The sequence below is a fragment of the Aquila chrysaetos genome, chromosome 15 (assembly GCF_900496995.4).
Source record: "Aquila chrysaetos chrysaetos chromosome 15, bAquChr1.4, whole genome shotgun sequence".
NCBI lineage: Eukaryota > Metazoa > Chordata > Aves > Accipitriformes > Accipitridae > Aquila > Aquila chrysaetos.
In genome coordinates this window covers 20760626-20775738 of record NC_044018.1, presented here as the reverse complement: position 1 = coordinate 20775738, position 15113 = coordinate 20760626, and the positions used below count along the sequence as shown (strand labels likewise).

At 40.9% G+C, this 15113-nt stretch overlaps 1 protein-coding gene across 1 annotated transcript in view; it reads left to right on the top strand.

Moving 5' to 3' along the window:
* Positions 1-13339: 13339 nt before the first annotated feature.
* Positions 13340-15113, top strand: part of TPO (thyroid peroxidase) — a 45098-nt gene continuing 43324 nt past the window's right edge. The window contains exon 1 of the mRNA XM_030037538.1: positions 13340-13416. Within this exon, the coding sequence (XP_029893398.1) occupies positions 13381-13416 (36 nt within the window). The 5' untranslated portion in view covers positions 13340-13380. The remainder of the gene's footprint in view (positions 13417-15113) is intronic.

The window sequence follows — 15113 nt, the reverse complement described above, 5'->3', positions numbered from 1 at the left end:
GTAATTTTATCTGTTCAGTTCAGGAAGTCAGAAAGGGATTTAGTAAGTAGTAAAGATTAAACTAGGAAGTAATATAAAGGCAGAGGGTATATATTTTGCACTTTTAAATAACCTTTTATAACAAGAGAACCTATTATCGTACAGTATACTGTAATTCTACTTTCTAGTGATATTCTTGCTATTGTCACAGTGTTGTCTTTACATCTGGATATGAATAGTTTGTACATGTACACACTTCAAAAGTGATTTCTATAATGGAATATGTGCTCCCTGTCACTATTAGCATCCCACTGGAAAAATATTCACCAATTATTTTTTTTTATAAATTATGAATGTACAGTGTAAATTAGTAAATCAAATATTGTAGCAATGAAGAGATGCACTTTAAAAATGCAAAAGTGTTTATCTCCAAGAGTGTTATTTTGTATAGATGTTTTTGAATAAATAATTTATTGCTCATCGGTGGTTTTTTTCTCATTTATGAAATAAATATAAGGGATTTGTTAGCAGCTATTTGAGGTTTATATTTTGTCATCAGTGATTTGGTGGGTTTCTTACTTTTTAAATGAAAGTTTTGTAATTGGATCAGTAAAGGACTTTTAGTCACATTTCACCTTTCATTTAGTAAATCATTGTTGGCTTGATCTAGTTGCTATGACGAAGCTTAGGTGTGTTCCATGATGCAGCCCACAGTCCTTCTTGTGACCAGCCAGCGAGTGGACCTGTCTACAGCAGCTTCCTTCAGCCAGTCTTGGCCGTGGAAATCAAGGTATGGAGAGAGGGATACATAACAAGTGCTTTCAGTCTTAGGACAAGACAGAGTCGGGGTCTGGCCTTTGTCTATAATCTGGAATAAGGAATTAGAAGTACTCCCACTTCCCATGGTTTAAATGTAGCCAGTTGAGATTTACTGGTAGACACAATGACCACAACATACATTTGTTTCAGTGAGAGATCAGTGCTGAAATCCTGAACTGAAGGGTGCTAAGCAGCAAAATGTCCTCAGCCTTCAAAGCTGAGCATAACTCAGATTTGTAATTTGAGATTTCTTGTATAGTTGTTCCTTGCTTTGCTAACAGAGGAAAAATGTGACGCATTAGGATGACTGTCAACTCTACTGGGCAGATATTTGGAAAAAGGGACTTCAGAAAAGTTTTATAAACAATTTCTTTTTTTTTAAAGTCTTCTAGTATATCTAGCCTCTAAGAAGAAAACGCATTTACCACCATATAGGTGATACTCATATTGTTAGTACTGGAATCATCCACCTGTCGGGACTGTTAATTGTAGAAATAAATTCTTCCTAAAGGAAATAACAGTATTTCGAGAAGAAAAGAATATATTCTGAATGAAAAATAAATCCTGAATTTAAACCTAAAAAACCAGTACGTGCTGTAACGGAGCTGAGCTTTCTTTCTTAGGTGATGCTAATACAGTGTAATCAAAGAAAACCTGTAAGTAATTAACACGTTTCAGTCACCCCATCTCCCAGTCTTTGAATTAAGAGGTATCCTAGTATCACAAAAGTGTATCCAAAGTGAGACTTGGACAAATAAGCTGAAAGTAGAGATTGAAAAAGCAATCACAGAAAAAGTCCTCTGTCTGTCACCAAATCTGAAGGCTGTAAATCTTTAAACGTCCTTAATACCCCAAATTTCCATGTATGCTGATGTGTTCTCCATGTGGGCAGAGGGCAAACAATCAGGAGGAAGGCTGCTGGGTCCAGGGAAGAGCTTGATGCTACAGTGCATGTTGAGAGTGCAGTCAGACCAGTCTCTTCACAAAATGACATGGCAGCTGCCATTTCTATTGAAATATGTACTTCCAGGTGGGGAGAAGCAGAATGACCCCATTATTTAACTGCCTGTTGATTACAGCACTGGACTCAGAGGGGGAATTATTCTTTTAGCAAGCGAGCTCCCGGAGCAGCTAGGTTTTTAGATGGTATCGTGTCCTGCCTGTCCCCTTTCTCTGCCTAGGGCTGTCCCCTGAGAAGAGGCGGCAGAAGAGAATATGTGCCTGCATCGTAGGTCGCAGTTTGGCATTTTAACTCCAGCAGTCGCTGACGAGGTCTAGTTTAGTATGCCAGCCTTTGCGCAGCAGCAGTGCAGGAAGGACAGGAGGGCCAGGGCGGATTTAAGCAACTACTCCTCTTTGCCTCGGCGTGTGCTGGATCCCTTGGGTGCAATGTCGTAGCTACTGCCTTCATCTCGAGAAGCTGCTGTGAATGGCAGCACTTTCAGGCCTCCTGCTGAGGTTGTGCCACTATTGAGGGGAGGGGGCAGATTTGCTGAGGAGGGAGAGTAATGACAGATTAAGGTGCAAGCTTCTGTAAACCAGCAGGCAGGGCGCTCATCTGGGGAGGTGTAATCCTGAGCTCTGGTCCCCTTTCTAAAGAGAAAACTGCAGAGATGTGAGGAAGGTCTCATTTATGTGCGGCTTAAATTGCATTTTACTGTGACATATCGGACTTTTTCACTTCCCTGTGGTAGTAAATTGTGCTTCTCATGGCAATAGATGTAATTGCTTTGCACTAAATTATATTAACTATTTCAGATGGTTTGTTCTACTTCATGCTTGGAATGACAGAGCTGAATTCTTTTCTGCAGTACGTAGCTCAAAAGAAGAAAATTCCTGCTGATTGGGAAAAAATGTTTATTTTTCAACTGCAGAAAAAATATTTAGACAGTGGCTAATTTTAAAGTAGTAACACTTCTTTTATTGTTATGATTTTTAATGCTGGTTGCTGTTAGTTGTGAAATTCCTGACTTTTTCCAAAAAAGGGAGCTGTTCTTCACAGTTCACTTTTATTAAACTTGGTCATACTCAGTCTTCGCTGCAGCCCACGAACTCAGGACTGGTAGCGTTGCACCTGACAGAGAAACAGGTAGGTTAATTTTTAAGTACCCAAAGAGAAGAGGTTGTCTTCCTTTTCTTTCTTCTGAGATCTGGACTTTGTTGTTCAGATAGAGCCTTGTTTAATGATTCAGGTGCAGCTTTTGTGGATCCGAAGTGGGAACTTTACTTGATGGTGTCAAAAGTAGAGCAAGAAGAGCTTAGGACTACTTGTTCAGTATCTCTGCCATCTCTGAAACTCCCATTGCATGAAATACTTATTGCCTACCCTGCCCAGAGGTAGCTGGTCTAAGAGCTCACCCTTTCTTAATTATGAAGCTGCAACAAGCTAAGATTTGCAGAACAGTCTCTTCTTGTACTCTCAGAGTGAGTAGTTCCCAACCCAGCAGCAGCGCCAGGTCCTTTCTGCAGACTGACATCAGTCTGACAGTTTTGTAGGGAGCACTGCAAATTGGAAGTATTTTACCGAAAGTATATTTGTGTAACTAGCATGAAGTATTACCTGTTCATGGTTTTTAAAGCATGTAAGAACCTCTCTGTTAGATCAAAAATCGTGGTGGAAATCGGGACAATGTTTAAGCGACAATTAAAAGAGACCCAGGACACAAGATGTAGGGTAAGGACAAAGAATATGAGTGAAAACAGACGGAGGGATGGAGAAAGGGGGAGCAAATGGAGGGTGAGGGCATGGGAAAGGGTTGGAAAACTGGAAATAGAAATGTGGGGTCAGCAAGAGGGACCTTGTGAGACAGGTAAAGATAAGTGAGGGAAGGGATGAAGGGAGGGTGTCCTGGCCTGGAAAAGTGGCAAATGTCTGTACCTTTGAGAATCAGAGTGGCGTTGCCTTTCAGATGCTAACACTGAGCATATTGAGGTGTGCGCTGGGGGGCGGCGGGGCAGGAAGCAGCATGGAAAACACACTGAATACAGCTGGGTCAAGGAGGGCTGTGAGTGTTTTGGGTTTGTGTGGGGGGGTTTTGGTAGCGGGGCAGGGGCCGCAGGGCCGGCTCCTGTGAGAAGCTGCCAGAAGCTTCCCCGGCTCCACGTCGGACCCGCCACTGGCCCAGGCCGAGCCCGTCAGCGACGGCGGTAGCGCCTCTGGGAGAACAGACTTGAGAAGGGGAACCTGCAGTGGGGGAGAAGATCGGGATGTGAGAGGAACCCCTGTGCGGATACCGAGGTGGGTGAGGAAGGAGGGGAGGAGGAGCGGGGAGGAGGGGATGCCCCCGCAGCCCGTGGGGAGACCAGACGGCAGGCTGTCCCCCCCCAGCCCACGGAGGGGAGCGGGGGAGCAGATGCCCACCTGCAGCCCGGGGAGAGAGGAGCCCACGCCGGAGCAGGGGGATGGATGTCCCCCAGGATGGCCGGGACTCCAGGGGAAAGCCCGCGCTGGAGCAGGCTGTGACTGAAGGACTGCAGCCCGTGGGAAGGACTCATGCTGGAGAAGTTCGTGGAGGACTGTCTCCTGTGGGAGGGACCCCACGGTGGAGCCGGGGACGAGTGAGGAGTCCTCCCCTGAGGAGGAAGGAGCGGCAGAGACAACGTGTGAGGAACTGACCCCAACCCCCATTCCCCGTCCCCGTGTGCCGCCGGGGGGAGGAGGGAGAGAAAACCGGGAGTGGAGCTGAGCCGGGAAGGAGGGAGGGGTGGGGGGAAGGTGTTCTAAGGTTTGGTTTTACTTCCTGATATCCTTGGTTTGATTTGATTGGTAACAAATTAAATTGATTTTGTTTCTTCCCCAAGTTGACCCTGTCTTTTGCCCGTGACCATAAGTGGTGAGTGATCCCTCCCTGTCCTTGTCTCAACCCAGGAGCCTTTCTTTATATTTTCTCCTCCCCATCCCACCCGGGCAGTGGAGGAGTGAGCGAGCGGCTTCATGGTGCTTTGTTGCTGGCTGGGCTTAAACCGCAACTGTAAGGTAAGACATTTCCTGTTGATGCAGATGAGTTGATAGAGTTTCTTACAACCATAAAATTACTGAAAATTGCTAGAAAAAGATAAGGCTGGAAGGAAGGACCTCAAAAGGGGACGGCCTTGTATTTGAATGTCTTGCCCAGAATATTTAATTTTATCTATTTTCAGAGCTTTTTTGTTGTAATTTGTGCTCTTATTCAACTAACTTTAGAGATTAGGTGTACTCACTTTAAGGAAAGGGTGAGACACCTATACCTTATCGCTTTGGCCAATGTCAGGAACATGGAGAAAAAGTGAAACTTCAGGTGATAAATGAGCTCGAGGTAGAATACAGCTGAAAAGAGGAGAGAGTAATTGGGGGTTTGAACAGAAACTAGTGAGGAAAATCAGAGAGTCAGAGCAGTCTGTAAAGGGTGCAGAGACAGCTGAGCTGCCTGAACATAATGGCTTACACACAGAGGTCAGGTTAACGCTGACACATGAAGCAGATTTAAATGATAGGCCACAACTGTATTTTTACACAAGTATTGTATCTAAGCATACCAAAAGCCCCTTGACTAACTGTCTTTTGCCAATTCGTTCTTACTTATTTCATTCTCTGAGTAAGCTTTTTATTCTTGAGAGCTACTGTAGTTGATCAATACAAGATACTCTGGAATATGAAAAAAAATACTATTAGACATAGGATGTTACTAAATAGTACTTTTAATGGAGGACCCTTCATATTTCTCTAAGAGGGCCCATGTAACTAAGATTCATTGTGTCTGTGCCTGTTCAACCTTCCAGCATCTTCTAAAACAGCATCTGGCCTCCGGATCTCAGATCCAAATTCTCCAGTCCAAAAATTGAACAAACCTGTCAGTTCAATGTATAAGGTAAGCCATAAAGTACTGGGCTCTCAAGGGAAGAGATGAGCCCACTGCCTTCTGCACCTTCCTCCTCCTTGAACTCCCACACTGAATCTACACGTCCCTGGCATTCTCAGGGCTAAAGGAGCATATGTACACCTGTATGAGGTTGTACATACTGGAACATCCATAGCTTCATGAACGTCTCCTTCCTGGCTCTCAGAGAAACTTTCCGGCATCTGCTGCCCTGAAACCAAGATGAAGCATCTGTTAAACCATTACCCAGACCTGGCACATGCACTATTTTAAAAAGAATGTTATGGCACAAGCAGTGGAGTGCAAAAGTCGTCACAAACTATGGTCCCTGTGGGGCTCTAGCCATCTGCTTGCTAATTATGTATACCACAGCCTGGCTGTTGCACAGAAAACAAACATTGCTGCTGGCAGCTTCGTCCTGCCATATAATTACTGCGACCGGCACAGGCAGAATTCCAGGAAAGTTATGCCTTTTTCTGCCCATGACTGTTGCCACTTTTTGCTTGTTCCCCCTTTAAAGGATACACCTGCTCTTTCTGCCACCATCTACCTCATTCTAACCTGCTTGCATCTGCCTTTCTCAGCCTGTGCTCATCTCTCTCTCTGACAGTGAAAGTACATCACATTACCCAAGACGTGCTTCCTATGCCGCAAGAACTCTGCTCATATTGAGCTAATGTTGACATGACAGTGGAGTATTTGACATCTTTTATGCAACCCTGCATAAAAGTCACCTTTTTGATAAGGCAGATATATTCACTGTTTTTCTTTGTCTCAGATGAGATCTCAAGAGGTGACAGTTAGTTCAGAGCAGTCAGGGCATACTCCTGTGGTGGCCAGATCTCTAAGAACATACAAGATCTGCACTCATCAGCATCTTCCTTTCCTCCCCACTGCTTTTCCTTGTGTGAATAGCTCTCCCCTGTGCCCACATAGTTGACAACAGGGTTCAGTAGTCCACGGTGTTCATCCGTTACAGACAGTCTTGACAAGAAAAAACCTGTGAGAATGCGCATTGCCCCCCCACCCCAGATCACAGCCTGTTTGGGCCCTGTGATACATTGCTGGATAGTTATGCTGTTGCACAGGCACACAAACGTGATGACTTTTTATTAATGCAAATTCAGCTACTTAGGTGCTATTGCAGTTAGGCAGCAACTGAAAAGAAGTTGACGATCTAAACTTCTCTGTGCCTCAGGGGGAAGAGAATATGGATATCATTCCTGGATTTATGTATATTAAGAAAAGCTACCTGGTGTCATAATATTATTTGGTTTTAAATGATATATGAAGATTATAAACACATCTGTATGAGTTATACACACGACTGCAGACTCTGCTTAATAATTTCTGCAGGTAGAGGCATCATTTCTTATTCATGGTCCTTCAAAGGTATTACATTATATTTGTCACATCCCAAAGCTTCTACTGGTCCTATCGTATAGTGTGTCCTTATTTATGGATGAATACCCACACCAAATTGATTAATCATGTCCTCCTGTTAGAGCTCTGGGAAGTTCTTTTTGTCCTACAGAGTGGCCATCAGGAGAGTGCGGGCAAGTATTTTGAGTGCATTCAGCAGTGCAACAAAATAAGGTTAGAGCAATTGAGGGGGGGCACGTCTTACCAGTGTGCTACCAAAAATATCTGCAAAATTTGCTTCTCACCAAAGGACACTTCTCCCAAGTGTTTATTTCTCCTTAACACAGATTTCATTATTTCTGATGGGAAATGTGATTCTCTCAGAAGGCAAACAATTCTGCTGTCAAATACCATTGATCTGACCAGTGCACAGATTTGTTTTTCTGTCAGCCAGGAAAGGGCTACCTTGTGCATCAGGGGTCAGCTGCATAACTGAAGAAATAAGGGCTACATTAGTAGGAAAAACAGGTATTTTCTAACTACAGTACCCATAGCGATATGCAAAAATGTCCATTACAGCCATATACATATGAGCTGATCTGCTGGGCAAGACCTCATCCCAGACTACCCATAATTAACCGCCTACGTACCATTATATACCCTGCACTAAAGTGGTGGTTAAAGGATCAGCCAGCCGGGTGGTCATCGACGGGGGGCTGCCCGGGCGGCCAGGCGGAGCTCCTCGCTGCCCGCAGCAGAGCGGGGCCGGGAAGCTGGGCAGGAGGGTGGGTTGGGGAGGATGGGAAGGGCAGTGGGTAGGTGTTAGCTACCAGTCTGTGGGAAGAGTGATGAGAAGATGGGGGGAGGCACAACTTTGGTGTTCTTTCTGTCAGTTCTTGGGTTTGTGCTCCTTCTCGCACAGAGCTGGTGCTGCAGTACGGGTCACTGGGACCCAAGGCAATTGTATGTGAGAGCCCTGGGCTAACGCATGCCCAGGGCCCTGTGCGGAAAGCTTTTCTTCTTCTCTTTCTTCCTCACTGCACACCTTTTTGACCTCTTCCAATTTTTAATTGGTTTTTTGCTACTTGCAAGTTATGTTTTCTTTCATGGTCAAGGTTGTTTAACTCCAGTACAGCTCACAGGTATTGTATCTTCTTACACCTTTTTCTGCGGAATTGAAAACTTGCTCCCTATAGGTTTTTTTTCCAAGTGTAAATGCTCAACAGCATCAGATGTCAATCATCAGCATTTTCTCACCAAACCAAGCACCTTCACTGCTTTAAGCCTCACATTGTGAAAGCTTACTCACAGTCTCCAGACCTCAGAAGCGTACATGATGAACTTGTAGTAGTGTTATCAATTCCATACATTGACACCAGATCAATTTATTTTTTTAATTCTCCTTTTAAATCTCAGGGGCACACATTATTTTGTCTTGCCAGAGCATTAACCTGAAAGGTCTGTTAAGAATCAGTGATGATTCCTTTATATCTTTTTCTTCTCCTGAGCCACAGCTTTTCAAGATTCTCTTATCATGTGTATATTATCTTCACAATTTATTTCCAAAGACATCACCTTATTTTTGGCTGTATTAAAATAATTTTGTTGGATTTGTCAATCTATGATGGTATCTATTATTAATTTTGCCTCAATTCAGATATCAAGACTTCAGTGAAAAATGGGTTCTTCTGTTATGCCTGTGTAATTTCATATATATATATGTACATACAAATACACATTTACACACATACTCTTCCCTGTTCCTTCAGCTATTTGGTAACCCCTACTTAATTGTTTACAAAGTGTTGATTCTTATTAATATTCATTTAAATGTGACGGGTTTCATTCTTGTTATTAGTTACTATTTAATGCTGTATGCTTGATAATTCTCATGTGCCTTTTTCATCTGGATGTTTCAACATAAAAATAAGAAAGCTGTAACATATTTTGTTTGTTCAGTCTAAGAGTTTTCTAAAACATACTTCATCTAGCTACAGAATACTTCAAACTCATCAGGGCATTAAAAATAACAGCTCAAGATCTGTGGAACCTTGACATGACGTCAAATAGCCAAGATGTTTTTATTACTCAGTCATAAGGCTCACTTGAACACTAAATGTCCCAGAGAGTAGTGCTGTGTGACCTCTTAATATCGGCGCTCATGAAGAATGTTTCATTTAACTTCTTCAGATCATTTACTTTCCTGATTTGTGACAGACTAATGGAAATCCGGATATTAATTCAGAAGCATACTCATTTGCCTGAGTGAATGTGAACTTGGATGAAAACAGTTCAAGAGTATCTCATTAGATTTAAAATGTGTTTTTCAATTAACAAAATGTGTTTATAATGTAGGATGTGTCTGGTGAACAATCCATCTAATGAGCTGGTAGCCATCTTGAGAGATTCTTATATTACTTGATTTACTGAATAGAAGTCTAATTTTTCACTGGCTGTTTGTTTGCCTTTCTTCAAACTGACAATTCTATCTATGAAACAATTTCTTACCATTGCCTTTATCTTTGAATTAATAAAAAGATTAATTAAAAATTAAATAATAAATCTGGAAAGTCAGTGCCACTCTTGGGAAAATGCAACCTACCAGGCAATTCACCAAAGCAGACCAGCAGAAAATATTTAAGTGTGAGAAGGAATTCACATGCTGCTACTCCAAGTTATTGTGCCCACAGAAGGGCTTCCTCCTCACAACCTTGGCAGATGTAATGCCTAATTTTGGGATAGGTATCCAGCCTAGAAAAACCCAGGCTTTTTGGACAGCCTGGAGAGAGAATAAGGCTCTTCAGAATGGGATGTACCAATGCTGTCATACTGAGACACCTGACCCAGCTAGTAAGAACAGCTGAGAACATACAACTAACATAAAACGTGCTTCATGGTGTAGCATTTGCACTGCTCGCTGCAAGGCAGAGCCTTTCTCCAGTCACAGTTCTATGGTCCTCTCCTTTTATAGGTGTCCACGTCCTCTTCTTGAGTACTTTGACTACGCCACCTCTTTTCTTTCTTCCAAATAATGGGTACAAAATGAAAACATGTTGCCACTGCCTGGATTTTCACAGTAACTTGGTGTTGGGAGGCAGGAAGTGAAAGACGTTGGTCCGGTTCCTACTGCTATCCAAGGAGCTTCTGATGTGAGACATCCATGTGTCATGGTTCCCACCATAGATATAGTCACAGACTATTTCACTCATTGCAAAGCACTACAAAAGGAGGACAGGAGCATCTGCCTGAGTGTCTGTGGACACTTTGAGTATGGCAATGAAACACTCTCAATACTGGCACCTCCCAGTTTTTCTTCTGGAATCTTAAATCCTCTTGTGGATTTGTCACTAACCACACTGAGAGCCTCATTCACAGCAGGCAGAACACTAAAATTGGTCTGTCATAATTGTATTATGTGGTCTTTTTTTTTTTCCTAAATCAGTTTCTGTTTTCTGCTAGTTACAAAAGGGCATGCTTGTTATCTTGTTAGTATTTTATCAGCTTTATGGCTACATAACATATGATGTACCTACCTACCATCTCTAAATCCAAGACATAAACTTCAGTATATGATGCTGCTGTGGTCTCTGCAAGAAGGCCATGCATTGTAAGAAGGCAGAAATCTCACCATTAAGCTTGCCACGAAAATGATCTGTCTGAAAGAGATTGAGTTTGGGCTGAAATCAGTGCTTTATCAAGGTGAAAGATTAATTTTCTGTCTCATTTTAAAAAGAAAAGTGTTTGTGATTCAAGCCATTGAATTTCAGACCTTCTATAGACCTTAAAAATTGTTCATCTGTTCCACATTTTTCCACATAAATCATAATTTGCTCTTTAGTTAAGGCAGAGTTTTCAAACAGTGATATACAGGGTTGGCATGAATTCAGACACAAGAAATTGAGTGGACTTTCCTCTGCAGCTAAATTTACCTTTACAGAGGCTCGTTCTGCATTTATTACAAAGTATAATAAACCACAGCACATTTAAAAAAATTCTTAGGCATACTTCCTGTAACTTGAGTTTTAAATATTGTTTGCTTGCATGAGGTATAACATCAGTTTGGGTTTAAATCAACATTTTAACAAGACAATGTAATGGTCTATAGATTTATTCAGTTAATGTTCAATGAATTTCAGTAATCCCAGTTATTTACATGTTATATTCCATCTGTTTCTGAGAAAAATAATTTATCCGAGAATGTGATTTCAGCATCATACACTAAAATTAGTATGTAATGACCAAATCCTATTGATCTTACTCAAAGCAAACTATTAGCCTAAGGAAACATAAGAATATAAGATACATTCCACCAGCCTGGGACAACTTTTCTTTTTCCAGATGAGACCATAACTAATCTGCAAAGGCAGAGACATTATTTTAGAGAACAAGCATGGCATTTGGAAAACCAGTCACCGAGTCAACCAGATGGATAAATAGTTTATTCAGTCACAGACCGTCAAACTCTTCCAGATCTGCAAGCTGCTTGTTCCTTCTTCAAGCCTAGTTATCGCAGGAGTAAAGATCCAATGCTCTTCTCTTCCTTCCTTGCTTATAGTACTTACTGCTAATCAGGATGCTGTTCGTTACTATAGAACTATTTATCCACTATATGTAAGTATATTTTTTTCACTGATTTTTTATCCTTTAATTTATGACAGCTACATGTACCAGTTAAGCTGAGCTTCAAGTCTAAACATAAACCATAGAAATTAGTCCTAAGAGCCATTTAGCTTTGTATTTTGCATTTGACAAAAAGCAACAATTGTTGCTGAGAGAAGCCTGTAAAAGAAGAAGAATTCCAGCCACAGTCTATTTGTGATTGAGGGAGTACCTGATGCAAATCTTGACTCTGATAGGCCTTGATATATTTTTATTCAACAAAATTGTCAAAACATTTCTAGGAACTCATATAAAATACTTTTACTGCAGCTTCGTGACGCAAGCTATTCCACGATGTAACTGTGTGTTGTCTAAATAATTGCCTTCTTTTTGTTTGTTTTCAACCTGCCACCTACTTGACCCTTAGTTCTGTACTGGAATAGACAGTGAATGATCCTTACCTATTCACCCTCTTCATCCATTTCTGGCTTCAGAGACCTCTGCAAGGTCTTCTCTAACAAAAGAGAATAATAGCAAAAAATGTTTCTAATAAAATGGAATTAATTCTAGAAAAAAACAAAGTGCTTAAAGTGACTAGAAGTCACAGTATCGATGAAACCCAGCTAAACTGACCTCTCCTTGTAAACTATTTTTCTTTCACCTTTTCTTGCATTTTTTGACTTGGTGACATTTTGCTGAACTAACTAGAATGAGACTAATTGCTGTTTTCATGACATTAATCTGGAACTTCAGCAAATTTTTTTCTGTTGGGGTATCTTTATATGCACTTTTTTGCCTCTCCTCTTGCAAAAGAGTGTTCTTGGAATTTTAATAGCTAGAAGAGATCAGAGACTAATTTTTCTATTATAGATTAGGCATCCATATTACCAGTGTCCCCTTCACGCCATGCTAGAGCCCAGCATTGCCACTAAATGCCACAAAACAGTGTAATCTGGTATCAAAAATAGCTCCTGCAGCTGCACAGATTTATCTCGGAGGTGTCTCATTCTAATCCAATGCTTGTAAGAACCGATGATGCATCAGAGAGCCTGGTAGGGCTGCAGGCTGTTACAGTGCAAATGTAAGAGTTGTTCTGAGGTTGTAGAAATGTGTCTGTTCCCTGTATCAAACATCAGTTGCAATTGTATAATATTTTAAGTATGGGATAATTTTTCTGAATACCATAGCAGGTCTGCAGAAATTAATACATGTGAATAATCTCAAATTCTATTGCTTTGGGGTATTTCCTTGAACAGAATTTATCTTTTTATCAACAACTCAGATATTTAATGTATAGGTCTTTAAGTTTTAAGAACACAGATACAGTAGTGTTCTTCATGTGCAGATTCAAATCTTGGGAATATAATGAATGAGCCACGTAATTTAAAACTTAATAATATTAATATGGTTAACTGTTAAGGTTCACTGCTCCTTTTCTTAAAAGTGCTGTTTAGCATAAGGACTGTTTTATACTTCTCTAGTACTCCATGTTTAGACAGTCATTGATCTGTGGAGTTTCACTGCTGGGCAGAAATGTCTGACGCCCTTTCTGCAGAAAAAATGGCTGAAGATGGGCAGCTAACAGAAAATCCAGAACAAAGGGGATACATTCAGGAAGATAGTCATCAAATTATCTGCACTGACATGTAGGCAATATATGAATCTTGGATTCAAAAAATTAAGGTTATTCTTGAGCCACTAAACTTTGCCCTCTTATTTCTCTTTCAGATTTCAATAACAGGATTCTGAATGAGCTCCAGTAAGAATGGGAATACAACTGCATCTGTCTCGTCAGTCCAGTGTAATTAAGACTTCCCACACCTTCTAACTAAAACTGCGTTTGAGGGTCAGTGGAGATTTAAACATTTATACTCCTTAATTAAAGTCAGGAAAACACAAAATAGATACTGCCATTCAAATTTTTCATCACAGGTCAATTTACTGCATGTAACCATCTAAAGCCCACTGTTGACAAATACTTCAACTGCAACCAATGAGCAAAGGTTGAGATCCTTATTTAAACAAACCTTAATGTAGGTAAGGTCCGTTTGAACTAAATGGGGAAGCTTTAATTTTTGACTGTGAAACTGCAAAGAAAATCAGACCTGTTTTTCACTTCAAGAAAGCCCCTCAACTCTCAGAAATGAAATCTGTGATACTTGCGAAGTATATGAAAGGATATAGGTGAAAGTTCCTTATCCTGTTAGGTGTTTGGAATGGATCTGCTTTTCTCAATGCTTTGCTGTGCCATGGAAGAAGTCAGTCTTCTTTATGTTTTCTTATGTAAGGAAACAACCTTAAAAGATTTGCAATGGGCTTAAGGAGGTATTGCAAATTTGGCTTCTTGTCTGCAATCTTAAAGCCCCCAACCAAGGATCATAGACCTACTTTTCCAGTAGTAGTCTGTTTCCCTTTACTCTCTGCTTACTTTTCACCCATGTCCACTCATCTTTGCAGGGAACAGGATTATGGATGATGTTCCTGAGCTGAAGTTTGCAATAATAATAATCATAATCTTGAGTTTTACCTCCAGTCAATTCACATGCTTGTAGGTTTTCTTTCACTACCACATACCACAGTCACCAGCTCGGGGGTGCTCCCTGCTACCCAACCCCTACTTCACTTATCGCCTATGGCAGAGATCAAAACACTGATCTTTGGCTCCACCTTGTGATCTCCCTGTTGAGTCTAGCAAATGAGGGAATTCTCAGTCCTGATTCCAGCTCTGATTTTGTCGTCTCTGCCTGTATAGGAAATGGAAAAAAGAAAAAAAAAAAAAAAAAAAGCTATTTAATTCTTTAGGTCAAAATACTGACTTTAGAAGAAGCAATAAGGTTGAAAATTGTTAGTAAATAAAAATAAGTAGGCTCAGAAGTGTGAAATAAATTATCCAAGAGAACAAAACAAAATGAAAAGTGCTGCAAAGAAGTTGATGGGCAATCTGGGGGTTATCATCTGAGTTTCAGAAAGTCATTTTTGTAAAGTGCCAATGACAGAACACATAAAATAGGACACAAAGTTGCCTTCTTTTTCAAATACACTGACAAAGAGAACTAGTGAAAAGTGTACCCAGAATTTACTTGACTGCATAACATGGTAGTATTTTTTCTTTTAGTCTGAACATTTGTCCTTCACATTTCCATGAAAATGACTCTGATATCAGAACTGACTACACAGGTAGCTCTTGGTTCCTAGCAGGACAAAAATAAACAAGTCAAGCATTAACGTCAGCTTCTGCTTTGTGGGAACATGCTGTGGCCAAAAAGATTTTGAAATCATTTGCATGTTTAAAGCTTGAGTGAATACCAGTGCATAAAGCTCATAGGGTAAGCTGGGCCCCTGGAAAGTACTTCACTTTCAGATTTCAGAACAGTTACTGCCATCGATAAAGTACAGAACTGTGGAAGATAATCTCCTCAACAGACAAAAGGTCAGACTATAAAACTTTTGCTTGCCATTTTCCAGAAGAAATTCATTATAGTAACTCATTAAATGTGA